This window comes from Lagopus leucura, unplaced genomic scaffold (assembly GCF_019238085.1).
Source record: "Lagopus leucura isolate 7727_CA_CO unplaced genomic scaffold, USGS_WTPT01 Super-Scaffold_100009, whole genome shotgun sequence".
NCBI lineage: Eukaryota > Metazoa > Chordata > Aves > Galliformes > Phasianidae > Lagopus > Lagopus leucura.
Genome location: NW_024962266.1, coordinates 15697680 through 15719229, shown reverse-complemented (window position 1 = coordinate 15719229; position 21550 = coordinate 15697680). Strand labels below are relative to the sequence as shown.

General features: G+C 40.7%; 1 protein-coding gene across 2 annotated transcripts; it reads right to left on the bottom strand.

The window, feature by feature from the left end:
* Positions 1-1152: 1152 nt before the first annotated feature.
* MCOLN2 (mucolipin TRP cation channel 2) lies at positions 1153-21180 on the bottom strand. 2 transcript variants are annotated; one of them, XM_042873961.1, is made up of 14 exons: positions 21043-21180; positions 18999-19158; positions 16448-16621; positions 12871-13015; positions 12311-12398; positions 12022-12118; positions 11483-11582; positions 9924-10039; positions 9090-9239; positions 7341-7442; positions 7105-7227; positions 4523-4729; positions 3059-3174; positions 1153-1964 (listed from the first exon to the last, which is right to left on the bottom strand). In XM_042873961.1, the coding sequence occupies exons 1-14, from the start codon at positions 21090-21092 to the stop codon at positions 1928-1930; spliced, it is 1665 nt and encodes a 554-aa protein (XP_042729895.1). In that variant the 5' UTR covers positions 21093-21180; the 3' UTR covers positions 1153-1927. The 2 variants fall into 2 exon arrangements, with proteins under 2 accessions (XP_042729895.1, XP_042729896.1); XM_042873962.1 differs by lacking the exon at positions 21043-21180 and adding an exon at positions 20767-20955.
* Between the last annotated feature and the right edge of the window lie 370 nt (positions 21181-21550).

Below are 21550 nucleotides of genomic sequence, written 5' to 3'. Positions count from 1 at the left end.
TGGGTGGCACCACCCATCAGTCAGCTGTGGGATTCAGGCCCACGTTAATGCACAGAATTAGGAAGCAATGCACTCCAGATTTCCTGTTAAGATCAACCCTCACAGAACAGAGAACCAATGAGGAGCTCCAGTAACTGGCTCTCAGCTTTCTTTCAAGAGAAAAGCAGGGTGGAAACAAAAACAAGCCAGCCAGGTGGTGAAGACAAATTGATTTCTAAAATACATTAGTGAACTGTTCAAATACGCACCAGGCCTTTAACCTTTCTCCCCAAATTACTCACACACTAGGATCATTATCTGGCCTAAGAAGAGCATCCAAGGGCTTGCACATTCTAGAACCTCAATTGTTTTCAGATTCTTACAACACACTATCCTGCCTTAGAGCTGCACAATTTATTTTCTCTCCTGCCTTTTGTATCAAGTGCTGGCCACTCTACAGCACAACCAAATCACATCTCTAGAGCTGAGAGGTGATTACAGATGAGAAGGCTGCAGTTGGGTTGGAATCTTCCATCATATGCCCATTATAGGCTTCATAGGAGCACTACTGAACAGATAAGGCGTTTGCTTCCTAAGCCAGCAATTGTGGGTCTGTGTCCCATCCAGGGTGCCTAACTGTGTCAAGTGAAACATTACTGAATTTCTCATACCTCTGCTCAAAGGCAGCAAGTCAGACTTTTATGTCTAGGGCCTTACCTACTGCAGGTAAACCAGTAGTGCTGTCAACAAAAGCAGAAGCTTTGGACAACACCATTAGCAAGCATTTCCTTTTCAACCACTGTGTTTTAGTTCTTTTTACTGCCTGTAAATAACAGAACATGAATTTGCCAAATTCTAGTTAGTTTCTAACCATTATCGTATTGTACAACAAGCTCCCAGCAAGTCCTCTCTAAGACTTCTTCCTGCCAGACAGCAAGGGTGAACATAGGCAGTATTTTGAGGATGAATCTTCTGTAAGCAGCAGCTGTCAGGAAGGTAAGGATTTTGTAGAAGTTTTGCCAGAATCATTTCCTTTTTACCCTAAACCAAGCTGCCACAAGTCCTACTCAAGCAAGTAGAATGGTATTTCAATTCACTTGTGAAAAATAACTAATGTTTTCATCATTCTTTAAATTATGGAAGTTTATAACCACACACACACACACACAAAAATTACCTATAATCAAAGCAGTAAGTTTAATTTAGACTCTGTACATCAAATACTGCAGGCAAAATAGCACAATAAAGAAGCCTCACAACAACAATACAAAACCAACAAATTTCTTTTCAGTAAAAACTGTTAAGTTTGTGATCTGTAAGTGACATATTAAAACATTTACAAAAGGAAGAACAGCAAAACAGCAATCACTTTGCACTTCTGTGCAGCTCTATAGTTTTACATAAGTTTATTTCAAGGTAATGAATTGTGCTAATTACGGTCTCAATGTTGAATGCATCGTTTAAAGAGAAGGGAATCCTTTCTTGCCAATAGTTGTAGTTGCCGATAGTCCCCTTTTTACATGAGAGGTTTTTTGTTTGGTTTGCTTGGTTTTTACTATATGGAATTACATTTAAATGTCATTCATATATTTCTCATGAAGAACTACTGGTTCTGCACCACTGTCTTTTCTCTTAGAAGTGTTTAGCAAACAGAGCTCCCACAGACATCTCCCAAGGATTGGTCTTCTTTAATGCAACAGAACTCGGGGCACGAATGCAGTTCTTGACAGCTCTCCTCCAAATAAAGCTTCTGGGCTCTCATCCTGGTCAGTCAGCTGATGTTATATTACTGGCTTTTCTTCCCCCAACACCTCAATTAGTTAAGATCAGTCTGTTCACAGTGAGGCAGGTCCAGATAATGGGTTCCATTGCAATTTGGAGAATTATATTTCTCCATATAGCTATGCTTTCTTTGCACATATTAGTGGTGAATTTCAATGCATAATCATCAATTGATAAGTATTAAGTTGTCATCGCTTTCTCGTCTGCAAAACAAAAATTCGCTCAGTAAGGAATAGAAAGCATTTACCCATGCAGAAGTCAAGAAGAGTTTTGCACATTCCACCCTGTGCTCTCCCAGTTTCAGGATACAACTCTCAACATACGCGCAGTATGTTGACAATCAAACAGGAAACTGTTACAAAGCTACTTGCATTCCAGCTATCAAACTTCTGCCCTTACCACACTCCGCAGCATATTGCAGTAAAGCACATTTATTATGCTCAAGTAGATAATAATCTTGCACAGCAAATTGGATGTGAAATTTGAAGTCATATCTTGCTAGCATTTTGCCAGAGTACATCAAAAGTATGAAGCTGTACTTCACAAAAGCTTCAGTATGTGAGCAGAAGGATTTGTTACACTAAATAAGACTCAAAAAGCTTTCACACTCAGCACTACTCCTTCTCCTACAGCCTTGGCTTTCCTGCTAGGTGGACTGTGCCCACAGCCATTTTGCACACAAGTTGTCAGGCACTCAGAGGTGTATTAGATTTCCCCAGAAAATGAATTAAAGAATAGATTTCCAGACCTGATGAGTTTCAGATGAGACCTTTGTATCTCACCAGGGAGCCTCACTAAGGTCTCTAAAGGCTTGAGTTCAGCGTTTCCAACATTTTGACAGATTATGTTTGCCTCACAAACATAACAGAGCTTTGGAAATAAGTACAGGTCACTTGCTGAATCACATCCTCTTGCTGTATGCTACTTCCTCCAGCCTGGTGGAAAAGCTATTTAGAAACAGAAGGCTTACAAAACCCTAACCTGCAAAGACTTAATTTGCTGTCTTCTTGGCAACTCCACATCATGCTCTGCCATCCTGCGATCAACATCCACCGGTTTCTGCACAGTGATTTATGTATGAGCAGAACACTTCAAATGTGTTTAAACTCAGTGAGCCCCCTTTCACCATTAGCATTCTAAACATCTAACACCAAGTAGAACACAAGAGGAATAAGGGAGTCCAAGTACTTCATAGGTAGAATTCCAAGTACTCCAACATTTGTGTAAAAGGACTTTGCAGTGAGAAACTAACTAGTGTACTTGTGAGGATAACACATATCAAAAACACCCAACTGACCTTCTACAGCAGCAGATAAAAGGCATGGAAGTTTGTTCTTTTCTGTAAGAAACATTGCCACAGTCTTTTAGAAATTCATGTAGATCTGTTGCTGGAAACCCACTTTGTTGGTATTTCTGAAAAATAAAGCATATTGCTTACAACACACGAGGAGTTATCAGGCAGTAGATGTTCTAAAGTCTCTAAAAGAGTACAAAAGCAGAAGCTATCTGGCTCATTAGTTTAATAGGCTGTAAGAATAAAAAAAAAAAAAAGCAATTCTATCCATGAACACCATATATGTAGTGGGAACAGAGCCAACTACAAGTGATGTAGAATTCACATTGCTCAGAATCTCTCTTACATTTGTTTACTGTCTATGAGACCCAGCAAGCAATCTTTAGGCGTACTTGCATCTCTTGCTCCCATTAGCTGCTGTGCTCACTGGGTTCATTTTCACTAGAAACTGCAGTTCTGAATTCCAAAGGCCCCACTGTGCATGTTCAGCATCACTATGCATAGTAAATGCATAGCGCTCTGCAAAACATTGGTTCAGTATGCTGAAGTGTTTCCCTATTGACACACATTATGTGCTCAGAGGCAAAAGCAACAGTAAGGAACTATTTTGCAGTTCAGAGCACCCAATAAACTCAGAAGCACAGATAGTTAAGTTATATTTGGAGATGCTTAGAAAAAAATGGAGTTTTTGCTCATTCCTTAAACTGTGGTTCATTTTAGACCAGGCCTTGTTCTGCTGGCTTCTTTACTTAAGACCTGGAGAGTACTTTCCACGTTTGCCTTCCCCTTGGTTACTGCAGCTACTGGGAGCAGGGAGGGGAGTCAGCAGCAGAAAACAAGAACAAAAGGAAATGAAAACTCCCTTTCACTTTTAGCTCAAGATAGATTGCACAAGTTTACCTTGCAGAAGTAGTGCTCTTGGTTTGGGGTTATTTTTGTTTAAGACAAAAACAAAACAAACAAAAGACTACATTCCCCAGCAGCACATAATCCCTGTCTGGATACCTATACAAGTTTAGAGCTACCTGTTTGGAACTACTTAGCAGGAATGTGGTTAGCTTTTCTCACAGACAGCATTAAACCCTCCTCAAACTCAGCTTCTGGTGCCATGAGAAGAAACACTGACTCCAAACAAGACATATCCAGTTCTGTGTCACCATACTTACAATCTGATTCTTTCTACTCATCTTTCAAACACCTTCCAGTTATGTTTCCATTAGCTACTATCTTTTCGGAGCCAATTTCAGCAGCAGAACGTACAAAACAGAGGCTCACATTACAGATGATTTCCCAAGCCAATTATTGGTCAGTCACTTGGATGATTACCCAATCATCATCCCAGGCTAAGCTACACAGTTTTAATTTGCTAACAAGTCGTCATAATTAATGCTGAATATTATGGTGCTGGATGATGAACAAGAATGAATATGAAGCTGTTAGAAATGCAATAGAATACTGATGTTTTACCTTTATGGTGTCATAGGCGTCGGTGATCAGAGCAATAAAAAGGCTGAGGATCATGTATATAAACAGAATAATGAAGGAATACAGATATAACCGACTGAACGTCCACACCAACATGCTTTTCTGCTGGATTTGTGCAAACGTTGCAAACATATCATCACCATTGACCAGAGAAAACAAACACTCAGCTACTGTGTTCAGGTCTTCAAACTGGAAGATAAGGAACACAGGGTCATATTAGAATTCAACAATCACTCATCCAGATTAAAGGGAAGATGAAAGTGCTATTACAAAAGTATTTTTTTAAGCAGGCAAAAAAAAAAAAAAAAAAAAAAAAGAAGCCAGTGGAAACATTCCAACACCGCCATACTTTGTTTCTTTTCTACACATTCAAACATACATGTCTACAGTAACCATGATTACATTGCTACACAATTCTGAGCACTTCACACCAACACCAGAAACACAAGATTTATTCTCAAGAAATACCCTGCAATGCTCAACAGGTACAGCAACCAATAATTTTTCTCTGTAGTTGATCAGTTATTTAGATGTTGCAACAACATCATCCGTCATTCAGAAAGCCCTCTGAGCTGTAGCTAAAAGTTACAGCAACTGAGGAACTGTCTGGATAGAATTATGGTTTCATTTCAAGGACATTATCTCAAATATCTGAGATATTCCTTTTCCCCAAGCTCTGAAGCTAAATTGTCATTTAGCTTCTGTACAATGACCAGGTAAGTACACTTCCCCTCTGCCTCTGCAAATAACCAAGTCTGTTAGCAATGCTTTGTGAGCCAACATAGTTAATGCACAAAGTTAAAACATTGCCATAATTGATGAAGTAACACAACTACAGTCACTTCAGTTATAATCCTATATTGAAATCAAGATGTCAAGATGCACATGCTTATAAGAAAAACATACTATTGCACAAGAACAACAGGACTGGTCTTACTATTGCTCATTTTCTCTTAAATTCTTTATTTTTAAATGTACTGCGAGACTCAGCAGCACATTTGTATCTAGGAATACAAGGGGCATGGCACATGTAATTCTTGAGCAACTGCTGAGTTCTGATGCCAGAGAGAAGCCTACTAAGCAGAGTTTACCTGCGAGCCCTCCAAATCATCGCTACACTGCAAGCAGGATTTTTGCTCTCTCTCCTCAACTTCAGTAACAGAAGGGGGGGAGTTACTAAAAAGAAAACTCTACCATATTTTATTTATTTTTATTTTTTGAACTAAGGTTTTCAGGATCTGAGAATATGTATAGATCTTCTCTCCTCTGTGCGTGCACAGATCAGAAAGGACAGGTTGCACAGCAAGCATGCTGCCTGCCCCCCACCAGACTCTGCACAGCACCACGCTGCCTTCCAGTGGAGCTATGCAGAAACGTTCATAAACAACACCCAAAATCCTTCAGAAATACAGTTGCTTCTCTCTAGAGGGAACCTGTGAAAGAGTTAGCTTTCCACAGATACATTATTAACTATGCTTCTTTTTACTCAGGTAACCAGTGTATTTGCTGCAGAGGTTGCAGGGAAGTAGGAAGAATAGCATTTGTGCTATGTCTCTCATAAATAAAATTAGTCTCTATCATTACAAATAATTCTACAGCACATAGCATATCAGAGAAATGCACTGCTATCAAGTTGAAATACATGCAGACTGAACATTGTTTCTCAAAAGAGAAAATTACACCAAATTTGAGGAATTCAAACTCTGGGCATATGAGAAGCTGAAGCAAGCACTGCAGTGTGCATCTTCATCACTACACAGTGTATGTAATCAGAAAAAAAAAACAAAAACAAGAATAAGTCACACATTTGTTACCCATTAAGGGATAGTTAGAATTGATCACATTAGAATTGACCTTCTTTTTTGTCCCCTTCCCTCCCCCAAAGAGTCACATTGAGCATCAGCCATGAAAAGAATCCCAAATTCACAGTTGTTTTTGCATGTATTGTGAAATATACAAAGCTTTGCTACTGTACTCAGGTTTCTGACAAGAAGAGGAATGCCCTAGGCAAATATTGCTTGTTTAAACTTGGTATCAAACAAAACATACCCTCATAGGAAGCAATGTAAACACAGAAAAAAGAAGTCATTCCTCCTTTTGAGTCAAGATTTAGTGGCTGTAGTTACATTGCTTGGGAAAAAATTAGAAAACAAAGTCAGTCTGTGAGATTCTCAGAAATGGTAGCAGTGAACTTCATCCCAAATGCACAGGAGTTACCAGAAGAGGGCGAAAGAGAACAGAGCGATGCACCTTCAGCCCGAGCCAGACCACGCCTGGAGGGCCCATCCAGGCAGCATCACAAACAGCCTTGCTTTGGAGATTACAGGTCAGCACAGTTTAGAGTACAGTTACTTTCTTAGAAGAAGCAGGTGACAGAAGGTGCACATGGGAGGAGAAACACAGCAATGTTATTTCATGTTGGAGCTTCTAACAACAACAAAACATACACACACACACACACACACACACACACACACTAGAAATAAGTCTTAAATTTCTAACTAGGAGCAATACACAGACATACACACAGTTAGACCGGGGAAGAAATAATACTGCTGACATACCTTCTCATGATATGGTCCCAATACAATCCAACCACAGAAAGTATAGCCAAGATAAATCATCCCAGCACAACAACAAAACCTTAGCACTTTGGGTAATGATGCTTGCATAGTTAAAATGAGCACCTACAAGTTAGGGTAGAAGAAAGGAGGAGGAGAAAAAAGTTACATGTGAAAGAGACTTGAATAAGAGTGACAGGTATAAATTTTAACTGTTGAATATTTTATTTCATCCTTACATTGTAAGTTTGAAAATATCCCAGGTATCTGATGACTCCAACCCAGACAAATAAAGTTGATGTTCCAAGTAAAATGCTGCAGACATCATAACTTCTGAGATTCTGAGGGATCCAAAGAGAGCAGATGGTCAAGTTACAAAGCAAAAGGCATATCAGCTTGATGAAGTTTCACCAGGTCAGACAAATAAAGCAGTGCAGCCCAATATTGAAAGGATGTCGCCACATCACAAAAATAAGACCAGAACAATTTGCACTTCATTTAGAGAGATCACCCAAATACACTAATGCTGTACATGGAAGCACAACTATACCAACATTCTTGAAGTTTCGCATGAAGCCCAGAAGAACTAGAGCCCTTACTTTGGTTACTGTACAGTTCTAAAATTGGACTGAATATCTCAAAATTTTTATTTTTAAAAAAGGTTAATGTGCACCATTGTTAGGCCAACAAGCTTTCACTCTCTATTTTGTAATATGTGAGCCATCATTTAAATGAGAAGTGAACCTCAGGACTACAAGCCCCATGTGTGCTGCAAGCATTAACAGATTTGAAAAGGTTGCCAGCTGTTTCAAACTAGATCACTTTCACTACCAGCAATGTTTATAACCAATTCTAGTTGCACTTGGTCTTGGCAGAAGGCTAGAACTGGTGACAGTAAGCACACAATATTCACCAAGTTCAAGATTTCCCATCCTCATCCCCCACCTCACCACAAAGCTGGATATTGGTACATGCTTCCTCTGAAAGTCACTCTGAGCATTTGCCCTTTGAGCATTAGTACACGTGAAGCAGCAACAGCACACTACCCCCCCATTTTTCCAGGATACAAAGTTTTATAAACATGTGAATTGTTGACACAGTTTTCCAATAAAACTAGAAGCTGCTAGCCAGACAAAACTCATCAGTATCAGCAAGATCAGATCCGGAGGTCAAGGACTAGCAGCTGACAGTGGCTGTGCCTGTAGTTTGGGCAGGTCAGGACCACAGGCTACAATAGCCATGTTTCTAGTCTCAGGAAACAGACCTGGTGTATCTGAGGGCATGATTCCTGACACCCCTGTGCAATATGCACAACTACTTCTATGCTTTTATTTGGCCCCATCCCTAGAGGCATTCAACACCAGGTTGGATGGGGCCCTGCACAGCCTGATCTAGTGGGTGGTAACCTTGCCCGTGGCAGAAGGTGGGCACAAAATGATTTTTAAAGGTCCCCTCCAACCTAAGCCACTCTATGATTCTTACAGGAATAAGATAATGCAAGGCTATTAGTTAGGAAATGCCTACACACCAGTTCTAAACCAGGGATTAGGGGATTTAGCACTGTGGAAATAAGAGATATAGCTAGCTTACATGGTCTTGCTGAAAGACTTGGGGAAAGGGAACTGAAACCAGTCATTAGTCAGAACAGCCCAACACAGCATTCATTTTATGGTTAAGTTCACATATCCTTTTTGATGGATGGAAGAATACCATCATCACCCATAAAAAGAGGTGTTCAGAACAAAAAAAAACATAAGCCCAAGAGTTTGATGCTACAAACAAAATAAGTCTCAAGTGATAAACACACAGAGCCCCAGATGGCTGCCTGTATTCTAGTACAGCTACAAATGATGTAAGACAAATAAGAGCTAACAAAAAGTAAACAAGACGACAAGTGACTGCTGCAGCTCACTCTCATTTATCCCCTAGTTAAAACACATTACACTTGATTCTAATGAGTCTAGTACTTCACCTAAAGCACCTCTCACCTTGGCTTTTATCTCCATTTTTAGGATTGACCCAGTGATTGTCATCACATCACTGATAATTACCAGGACATACCAGCCATTTATGAACTCCATGCGATCAGTGTAACTGACACAACGGTTGTATTTCTCCAAGAAGAAGTTCACAAATCTCTGTTGAGAAGCATTTATGTGTTCAGTTATAGGTCTCCTTGCAAAAAAAATATGTACAGATGCCTCAATACTGTAGCAATACTCAATATTCACATACCCACTTTTGCCCACAGTATTTACTAGAATAACAGCATTAAAAAAAAAAAATCAGCCATAGCAACAGAAATGAAGGGGGGGAACATTAAAACTGGTTCAGACCAGTGAAGACCAACTTTCCACAGAACAGCTGACTTCGTAAATCATCCTTATTAACTTAGCCACAGCTTGTTAACTTCTTTTCAACCTCCTTCACAAGCAGTTTCTATCAACCCCCAAGAGGAGTAAAATGAGAATTCACTGTAGCCCAAATAGAGCTGTAAGGCAATTCTCACTTCCAATAGAGCCAACAACATCACCTTCTGCATCACACTGTCTGTTCTCACTTGCTCTTTTTGCTCAAGAATAAACACCCTCAAGAGAGGCAGCGTAATAATTCATATTATGGTACTACACAATCTGAAGTAAAACCCCTTTCTGCCATAAATTGTTCATCACAGACACTTCCACGTCCTTTCCAGAGGCAGAGATGCAGTAAGCACAAGATTTTGCACCAGATGTGCTGGTTGATAGTTCAAAATATTACTACACAAAATTAGCAAACAATGCAGAAAAAAGGAACATTGGTATTATGAGCAGTACACTTACTTGTCGTAGCCTCAAGGCAAGAACAACAGATCGTGAGCACAGGATGAGAGATGCTAAGCAATTTAAGATGACAAATCCATCAAAAACTAGAATATATAAACTGTTTTTCTGGAGAACTGTAAAAAGTCAAGGAAATAAAATAGATTTTGTTTTGTCACATCTCTTTAAGTACACACTGTTACAAAACATCATCTATTTTGCATTTAAACACTCTCATTACTTCATGGGATGAGGTTTAAATATATTCCTTCCTGAGCCAATATGCCTAGAGCACAATTACATGGGTCACAAGAATGAAAAGCATGTTTGAATTTTTCAAAATTAATAAAGTATAATAAAATTATATTAATACAGACATACTTTTTTTTCCCCCATTAAGGTCCATCTGTCTGTCCATCTTTGTGCCAAGTATTTACATAGGGTAAACATATCTCAACATCCTTAAAAGCCAATCAATCAAACAAACAAAAAAATCCCACCTCATTTCTCATTCCCTGACCTACAGCCAGAAACCTGTTGACTTTCTGCACTGTGTTCTTTCTATGCTCAGGTTTAGAATCCAAGACACATGTTTTCCTTAGTTTACACTCTCAGTTGTTCCTACCTGTTTCACAACACAGATGTTTAACTAGACAAGCTATAGTTAAAAATTGCTGTTAATCATTGTAAATAGTGTTTTAGCTTGATTTTAATACTGAATTTTGCATGGTCCTTCAGTTGGTTATTCCATGTAAATAAACTACTCTAGACTACTAGCTGAAAGAGAACTGCCAAGAAATCACTGAACATAGATGCACACCAGAACACTTGATGGTTATTCAGAACATACAAGATACCACTCTAATATCAGTTCAACTTTATCAGAGAAACGTTGGTTTTGGCCAAGCAAAACGCAAGCTGTTTCACATTGTCATTAACTGAGATCCTATGTAGGACATAAGAAAATTATCACTGTGCCACAGCCATTTACAGCAAGTTTACAGGAGAAGTAGCTGCATAAAGTACAACACAGTGACTATTCCTGTGAAGCAGGCTTTAATACTCAAGTCTCAGCCATCAGATAAAGCCTTAACAATAGAAGAAGTGTAGATATATCCTTGCTAATATATATCATTAAATTTAACCACAACAGAGGAGGAAAAAAAAAAGTAAAAACTTCAGAAATAGCATGCTTCAATTACTCAGAGAGAGATACCTTTGAAAAATATAAGGCTTCAGTTAGGAATTTACCATTGCTAGTACATTTAAGTGAACTATTCAAATAATCTCAGAGCAACAGAACAATTAAAATCCTTCTTCCAGATGGAGCCTGATGCCAACACACACCACACCACTATACAGAGATGACTGTTAGCTCAGTCCCCTCACAGAAAAGAACTATTTCCCAAGATGTAATTACAAAGAGTTGTATTAGGCAAGGCTTTTTGTTGTAAGGGCAGCGAGTGGGCAGGATGAACAGTACAGAGACAGTCTGGTTAGACTGACTCTTTCAGAGCAGGGAAAACACTGGGAGAAGATGCATAACACTGCCATCACAAACATGTGTGCACCATACTTACCAGAACCGAGTATGTGCCAGTCTTTGCATTCTTGAATATCAGTATCACTATTAAAATAGATTTTGATTTTTCCACTGTGAGCTCTATTGTTGAAAGTAATCTGGAAACATAGAAGTATATCAGAAAGAAAACTAGCAAAATTTACTTTATAAAACAAGTCTTGCTAAGTGTTTTGACATAATATACATCAGTACTTGTTAGTCAGGTAGGTTTTAAGAAAGCTGTCACCATAAACAGTGTAGACATTTGAGAATATGCACTCAAAAAGGACAAAAGCAGTGTTTCAAGAAGTCAAATATCAGATTTAACCTTTAGAAATCTAACAACTACATATCCTCTTCTCAGGCTAAGAAATTACCAGCTGGAACTAACACTGTCCCATGGAAACATCTTGAATAGCCTTAGGTTAGAAGAGGAAAGTAAGGACCAGGACATGCTCAACTACTTTTCCCTTGCAGTCTAGACATAAGGATGATGCCTGTGGGCCCCTAAACTCTGATTATACATACAGTGTCGGAAGTGTCATACTCTGTACTCACAGTATTTTGAAATGCATAGCAGTCAGGCAATTCACGGGCATGGATTGTTTGTAGGGCAACACCTTTCAGCTTGAAGGAGATTTTAACCTGTATAAGCCTAAATGTTTTCAAGAAGTGTATAAATATATACACAGATATACAAATGCACAAAGCATAGAAACTGCAAAAAAAAAAAAAAATCCAAACCCATCCAACTTACTTAAAAGTGGGGGGGAAAAAAATAAAAAAATAAAAAAATAAAAATCCTTAAAGCATTCCTCCCCCCATCTTCCCCTCCAAACCAGTTTACCTGTAAAATTCAAGGTTGAAGAATGAAGAGTTCAATTTCACTTCAGTGTTCTTACTGGCTAGCTCCTGGGGCTTTAAGATAATACAGTCTGTGGGGAGAAAAAAAAGAAAATCTGTAATGTTAGAAATTTCACCTAGAAAGAAGCACAGAACTGAGACAATCAGTTTCCATCGCAAGTCCTAATCAAACAAGTACTCAAACAGAGCCCCAGCTCAGGGGACCACACAGCAGCTGAAGAGAAGCTTTAGTGAAGCCCCTGTGCCATGTGGTGGTAGAGACACCAACCTACTGAAGTTACAGCCTTACCTGTGTCCAGAGATCCATATTTGAACATTTCAAATGGGACGGAAATTTAAAAACAAAACAAACAACATCCCAAAACCAGGGAAAAAAAAAACCCCACAACCTAATGATGACAGCTGAACAGCTTCCTAGAAAGGAAGGAAGGAAGGAAAAAACATTAATTTTCCTGTCTTTTTCATTAAAAAAAAAGCTATTATAAAAGCATGAGAATTTAAATACTTCACAATAAGACACTTTTTAGTACAATGTTATCATACCTGTTTCTGTAGAAACATCTATGTTTGGCTTGTCATTGGAAGGAAGCATCCCACCTTTCCTGTACTGCTGTTTACAAATTTTTAAGCCCGATCCATCATGTTCGTAGCCAAGTGTCCCCAGGGATATGTTCTTTAATTGTCTGTACTAGTTTAAAAGCAACACAGTACCAGAAGTTAACAGAGATGCTTGTCCTTTTGCAAGAGACAATAACTTGCAGCTACTTGTATCAACACAACTTGATAAAAAACACTCTCAACTTGAAGACTTGCATGAAAGAATAGATTTTGGAAAGTTAAGACTGCTGGCCACTAACAAGTAATACTTGGTATGCTGGTTACACAGTGGCTGGGTGCCCCGTGCCCACCAGGATGCCGACAAAAAAAAGAAAAAAGAAAGAAAGAAAGACAGACAGACAGACCCCTTGTCTGCTGGCCATTTACCAGACAAGTTTTATTAATTTGCCTGGTAGGGACTTCAGTGCAGTCCTGCAACTAACCACACAGACACCAGGGATATCTTACAAATTAAGCTCATGACAGTATTCATTTTCACCTCACTTGGAACTTCAAGATCCTTAGTTCAAAATTCAACACATTTTAAGAAATCTGATGCTGTATAAATTATTTTTCTATCTTCAACTTAAATACCAGTGTGACAGCCAGTTAAAAGTACAACACTAAGAAGTTTTAAGACTCATGTGACCTATTTTGATTCAGCATTAAGGCCTAAGTAACCATAAGCAATCTGCAGAGCTCCACTCCTCCACAGTAATCCCTTCACTAAAGCAACCATCTTACAGTAGGCAGAAAATTAATGTACCCAAATTATGACTGGCTCTCTGAAGAGGTTGGGATTGGAAGTACACACAACCCAATACAGTTTTTATTTTAGTCCATAAAATCCACTCTAAGAGCAAAATCAAAGCTATGCCCTGTGTGACTACAGAAAAGCAAAGCCTTCACTGTACAGCTTGAAACCATGGAGCATGCACAGAGCTTGGGCAGCCTCCAAAAACAATTTAACTTGCCCACTTTACACAAGCACAGAGGCAACTCAGAGCATGCCTGTGAAGAAGGTACTTTCTTTCTCCCTTATTCTAAATACAGCTCAAGTCACCTGGAAGGCATTACTGAGCTAGTTTCTTCACACGAGCTTCAAAACAAGGACTAGAAATGCAAGTAAATACAGCAGTGTCAAGACAAGCATTCTCCATGCATGGATCCACTGAAAAACAACAATAACCATTATGGAAACCTAGCTCAGAGCAGCTCAGGGACAGACCCATGTGCCAGCCCATCTCAGCATCAGCTGGCAGCATGCAAGAGTAGGCAGTTAGACCAGTGGTCCTTTAAGGAAGGAGGCATAAACAGCTAGTAATTCATTAGGTTTTAATAATTACCTCATCAAACACTTTTGCTTAGGGCAGCACACTGCACTGGTTAACTCTGAAAGATGCATTTAGCTTCCCAGGAGGCTCAGAATAAATAAACATAGGAAGTCAGACAAAGGCTTCCCTTCTCTTAAGAATTTTGTTCAGCTAGTTTTGATACAAATTAAACACTAATTTTTATTTATTTATTTTTTTTAATATGCCTCACTTGCTGCTGCACTTCCTCCTCCTTCCTATGGGCACTTTTCCCCATTAGCCCATCACATAATACCACTCAGTGGTCACTAAGAACTGCACATGGCGTGTCCAAGGACTGTCCTCATACACAGCCCTGCTTTGCATTGCTGCTTCCAATTCCCAATACATTTGGACAGCCAGGAGGAAAAGCCACCCTCTGTATTCAGTCAGAATACAACCGTAATTCAAACTGAGGAAGCCAAATTTGATTAAGGCAGGTCCAGTGAATGGAAACAGCAATTAACCACTGCTTCACATCACTCTCATGGCATCTCCAAATCACTGAATCTAGCACCTGTCACTTGTTCACATATGTTCTCAGACCCTGTTTCTCTGACAGGGAAACACCTGGCTCTGAGTTGCACACACACACACACCTTTCAGTAAGTGCTACAGAACAGTATAAGTAAAATTTCCACTGTTAAATTTCTAAGCACCCAGGATAGAGCAATGAGCAGAGCACCCTGTTCTTCCAGACCCACTGTGCAGCTGGGTGCATACAGCAACTCCACTGGCTTCTTCATTGCAGAAGCTTCCAAACTGGGCCAAACACAGGAGTATGGAGAGCTGTGCACTCTTCCAAGTGCAGATGTCTGTTGTATTTTTCTTATTCCTACCAAGTAGGAAAATATCCCACTAATACACGTATAAACCTAACATTTACTAAGATTTTACAGCTTCAGTTGTAAATAGCTGTGTGTTATCATCTTCTATAATACCATATCCTTCTACTTGCCTTTCCCTATTCAATGTTTACTTGAAGTCAGTTTTTAAAGACTTGCACACAATAAGCTTTGGAAACAGCACAAGCCACTGGATAACCCAGATCACACAATCTTTTAGGCTCCTTAAACAACCGATCTGCATTTATACAGCATAGATATATTATGAAGAGACCTTTTCCCGATGCCTGTATCATACACTGACTCATCCTTGAGGACATAAAGCTATTCTTTCTCTATCATCTTCTATCTGGACTTCATCTCTGCTTTAGTGCCTACAAAAGAAGGAAAGCAAGAGAAAGAAAGCAAGGAAGTAAGAACAGCATAGTAGAAATAGAAGCAACATTGAGAATTCAAAGGAGGATTGAGAAAACTACTGCAACACTCACTTTAACATATCAGGAGACAGAGTTTTATCCTTGCCCAGCACAGCAGAAGTATTTTGCATTTGTTGATGGTTCTGCTGTAGCCTACAGATATCCAAGAAGCAGCGAGTCCCCACAAGTGGGCATTTCACAAAGTGGCACAGCCTTCACACACAGCATCTCCATGTGCTGCTGGGCCCAAGGCAGGGGAAGGGTGAGGTGGTTTAAAGCTACTTAGTGTTCATGCCATTTGAACTGGGCCAGGGCCCATGACCATCCCAAATACAGGAGTCTGGTCTCATTTTACACACAGACAACCTCTTTCATCTCATGACTCCTGGATGAACTCAAATTAATATAAAAATATTCACTGAATTTTCATCCTAGATTTATTCACCTTCCTCCCACAATTGTAAAGTAGCTGCTCTTCAAAGCACTATCCTTAACCAGTCCCCCTACATTCCTGGAAGTGCCATATTCCTCAGTTTGAGGCCTCTGGCACTTGCTACAAAGCTGTGATTCAGTGTAGCTGTAAGCAGAAAATTTTTTGAATACCATGCATAGGTATACCCAGACCCTTAGCTCTTCAACTAAGATCTAAACAAAGGTTGCAGTTCATGGAAGAGGACTGATTTTCAAGCTTCCTGGATTTCAGCACTAAATGAATAAAATTTTGTCTTGAACTCATCTTCAGGAGACAAAAATGCAGACATCTACAGACAAGCTTTGTGACACCCACCACTCACCAAAATATCAAACTCGAAATTAAAACGGAAACTGAAAAACAGAAGCATAGTAAAAATCTACTAGTATTATAAATCAATCAGCTTCAATACTCTTCATTATGAACAAATACACTTACCTGATCAATAACATAAAATATGCTGTCATAAGCATCCTGTTGGGTATATATGCTGCAGCTGTAGTCATCCTCATCGACACCAGAATAGCCTTTCAGGAATAGGTGCTTAAAAGCAACAGTGTTCTCCTCTTTGAATGAAACCACCAACTGGTTACTCAAACCAAAGAAGACAAGCTGACAAGAGAAATACAAATTGAAGTTTTGAATGTTGTTGAAGCAGCAACATTTTGGGAGCAATTTGAAAGAATAAATACAAAATAGAAAACTGTGTGTTACTGAAATCCTGCTACAACGGGAACAGAGAACCTACCTATTTACAATATTAATTATGGCCACAAGGCTAATAAAGTCAAGGTTACCATATGCTGAGCATGAAAAACAAATCAATTAGATCTACTGATTCCAAAACTTTGAGCGCAGCAACTAAACAGAGAGCTGGTCACTGCTTTGTTTTATGCATCCATTACCAGCAGCTCTACCTGGGATCTGCCACAATTTCTGCGGATGATGCAGAGGGCAGAAAAGCAGCCTCCTAGCCCAGAAATGTCCTGCTTTGCTCCAGGACAGCAGCAGCTCCTGAGCATGGTACATAGCTAGAGAAAAGTGTTATGGGACCCCGGAGCAACAAAAAGCATCACTCCCTGAGCCTGGTATTTCTTAAGGAAGCTATAATAAGCAGCAGACAGCAGTTACTCCTCAGGATTTGCATTGGCCAACTGTATGGATGCCCCATTTCCATCCACCATGGAAAATAAACAGTCTAGAAGTTGAAATCAATCTATAAACAAGATTTTCTTCATGAATATAAAATCTGGAGGATATCCTGGGGTCCAAAAAGCTAATTATCATCCCAGGCTTAAAGTGAAGTGAAACTGGCACATTACTGTATGGAGTTTCCAAGAAGCAGAGAAGCAGTAAGAGAAACTGCAAACAAGGGAACCGTGAACTCAGAATTCCCCCAAAGCAAGCAAGCAGGCTCCACTAACATTCAGATTTCTACACTGAAGGTAATGGAAATCAAACACTCTTCACTGGGATTCTTCATCTGTTGTCTTAGGCAGTAATTGCTTAGACTGGGAACAAGCTGAAGGGATGCATGCAGCAGTACTGCTTAGATCAAGGCATTTTAGTTGCATAGCAAAGCCATGACCAGGATAAAGAAAAAGGGCTGCCAGCAGTGCCTGGTGTACATTACCTTTAGATTAAGTACTGAATCTTCACGCTTTTAACCAATTTCTAAATTAATTGTAAAAATTATTATCTGAGTGCTACAAGTGAGTCTGCAGCACTCAGGACAACTGGAAAAGGATCAGGGGTGTTCCAACCGCAACACAGAAAACAAGCATGCACAGCAGGGTTTGCTCAGGGGACTCCCCAGGGAATTTCAGCACAGCTTTAAGTAAAGCTCATTCTCCACACTGGAACAGAAGTAACAGAGCACTGTTCTACTCACAGAGGGCCATGAATGGCTGGGACAGTACCTTCAGTGCATTCCTCAGGACTCAGCCTGAAGGCTAGGACAGGTCTACTGATCCTGAAGGGTCTTGTGAAGCTGTGATGCCTCATATTTCATTTGGAGCAAATCTCATATTTCATCTGGTCATATCTAAAAGGATCAACCACTGCAGCCCATGCCATACTGGGACACCAAGCCCACAGCAACGAGGCCAGAGACTTCATCCAATCTTTCCAGCAGGGATCCGGAGGGTGGAAGTGCTCAGCAAAGGCGGGGTCACAAAAGCATGGTAGAGCTTTGTCCTATCAGGTAAGCCAAATACCAGCCTGAAATCCTCCAGTTCAGCAAGTTTTAAGGAGTTGTATATTTATCTACACTTGCAAAGTGTCCGGCATCAGTGTCCTACATTTCAAAGGTCCGGAAAAAAAATACTGATGATTTTTCTACTCGCACATCTGTCCTGTTTTGCTTCCCTCACTCTCCAGTCAGCATTTCTCAGTGGACCGCAAGATAACCAACCACACCATGATAGCAGTGTTGTTCAAACACCTGCTCTCCTTTGCCTCTATTTATGCTGTCCATGGACTGTTTGAAACACCGAAGCAAGAGACATGTCTGATTTCAACTGCCCAGCCATCAGCAGGCAGACTGTAGCATTTTCACATTGAACACTTACACTTGATGTTCCTGCTGTGTTATGAAAACCATCCCTTTTGAAATGGCCCAGAGAAACAATTATATATGAATGAAATAGGAAGCAGAACATGCAGCAGTACTGCAGCAGCAAGCACTTGGTAAGGTCATGCTGGATTTCGTGGAAAGGATGAGTCATTTGTTTTAAAACAGTACCTTAGAAACAGCTAATTAGCTGGTCAAACACTGCACCAAAACCTTCAGCAGGCATTTGTAATTTAGGTTATGTTATTTTTTCCCCCTCCATACATGCCTTCCACAGCACTTTTTTCTTTCAAGACTGGAGCAGCAAGCCTAAGGCAGTAAGGAATACCCAGGGATGGCAGAGTGCAGGATCACAGACTTGCTTCTCCCGCATGACATCACTGTGCTTTCTAAGAGTAACAACAAGGTAAAGATTACCTGAGAGGTCACCATAACTATCTTCAAAATCTGCAAAGCCAGCTTCCATGGTATCTGGTGTCTTGCTCTGTATTTGTCACAGGGGTTCATGAAGTAAAACTTCAAATCCTCTTTTAGAGCCGTCTCTTTTAGATCTAAATCTGACTGAGCCATCATATTTCTGCCATATAAACAATATGTTAATTAGAAATCAGCAGAATGCTTCAGCAAATGATTTCTTCATGTTGCAGTTTCACCTTAGACATTCAAATTACATTGAAGGTGAAGTTCTCAGTGTTTTGTCTTAAAACAGCAAAAGTTAAGAAGCATTTCCCTTCAATCACATCATTAAAATAATTCAACTGTAGCAACAGCTATTTCCCAGGAAGCAGTCATTAGACAGAACACTTGAGAGTAGACTTGGTACAGCTGTTACCTGCTTTTTAAAGCTGAAGCTTTGGGACAAGCAGAAACTGCTGTTAGCAACTCACATTTCACCACCAGAAACAAGTGCTGAAAAAAGCTGAGTACAGCACACTGGTGTTACAAACATGCCATTTTAAGGGTTAAAGTCACAGATATTTATTTAAATACTTATGCACGTCATATACACACACATATATCGGAGGAACAAGCACAGAAGGCTGTTGTAGAAGCCTAGAATCACAGATATTTCTCCTTCTGAACCAAATGCCACACTGGAAACTCTCCCCCTCTCCCAGATGTCCAATCCCTTTTACAGGACTGCAGTTGTCAGAACTTCACCTCCCCACACAAAGGTCAGAACAAAACAGTTATCAGTTGTTGGGAGAGAGAAGTTAAAGAACAAGCGCATCAGAGGCAGCCATACATGCTAGTTACCAGCCACATTAGCCATCCGCCAAAATACTCCCTGTGTTCTGAGCTTCACAGAAGTAATCGCTTTCTCTCCAGATCAAAACAAAAATGAACAAAAATAAACAAACAAAAAAAAAAACCCCACCTCATTCCAAGTTCTCAAATGCATTTTTACTTCTTTATTCTCACCTGCCTTAGTGTTACTGCCTGAACTGCAGGCCATGAAGCACACGTGGTTTGCCAGGACCAGCAGCCTCCAAGCAAGAGAATGAGCTGAACACAGCCAAGGCATCACAGTGCCATTCCCCCACAGCAGGAAGTGAAAATTAATTTTAGCATTCAGATCTCGAATGTTATCTTTATTACACCTCATATCAATCATTCACAGAGATGACAGGAGGTGCGCTGCCTTTGATTTTGAGGCAGGGAAAACACAGGAAGGTTTTTAAAAAGAAAACTTGAAGAGTACAGCTCTATTTAGCCTTATAAAAAAACCAAAAAACAAAAAACCAGCAAACATTACTAAAGCTAGCCCAGCATAAGAGAGAAACTTAAGGGAGAAAAAAGACCACCTAATAGAAAAACATATCACAATTATAGCTGGGAGTACTCTCTAGGGAGCAAAGCACATTTGCATTGCAACCCAGCCTGACACCCCACAACTGCTGCCTTGTGCCGGATTCTCTTCAACAGGCAGAAGCAGCACTGCTATGCACACATAATGATGAGAGAGAAAGACCCACACTAGAAGCAACAGGAGCAGGTGGGAAGGAAATAGGACACAGTCTTAAGCTGGGTCTGACTTAAATTTAAAGCATGAAAGTGTGACAAAACTTCTCCAAGACAGAAAAATCCTCCCCTAGACTTCCAGTCAAGGCTGAAGGAACAGCCCTTAACTCAAACGACAAGCCTTCTGACAAGGGCTATTTTCTTAGAAAATTCACGTACATACCATAAAAATACGGTGGGATTTTCCGAAGCCGACTTTCAAGCCCCTGCAGCTACTCTAGCAGCTTGACAAACAACAAACTTTCACTTCTGCACAGCTTCACCCAGCGCGCAGTTGAGAGCCACCGGCACTGCCCTCAGCTCCCTCCGCGGATCAGCTGCGGAAACCCCCAGCAGGGCAGCAGCGGAGGGCAGCTCGCGGCACAGCCTGCTGTCAGCCCGCTATCAGTCCGCTGTCGCCCCGCGCCCCCCGCCCCACGGCCGCGCTGACCCCGCTCACCCGCAGCTGGGGGCCCGCCCAGCGGGCAGGCACTTGAGGGAGATCTCCATGCGGCGCGGGTCGCGCTGCCCCCGGCGAGACGGACGAAGGCTGCCACAGAACGACCAACCTCTACCGCACAACCCCAACCCGCCGAACCGCGGCCCCGCCTGCCCCTTAAAGGGCACGGGCGGAGGAGGGCGCGTCATGGGCCGGGCCCAAACGACCCGAGCGGCTGTTGCCCGCCGGGAGCGGCTACGGTGAGCTCTCATCAGTGCCCGGGCACGTGCGGAGCCTTGGTATGGAAGCCATGGCCCAGCTTTCAGCTCGATGAGGTGACAACCAGCACACGATGTGTTGAGGAGAAGAAAAATTTAAAAGCCCCTGCACCCACACCAGGTCATGCACATTCTTACGTTGTGTGTTGTCAAAGATCTGTAAGCAGTTGAAAGTGTCAACAGAACACATGGTTGCTTATTGTTTGCCTCTCAAGGCCAGGATGCCATGAACCTCCTTGAAAAGCTTCAGA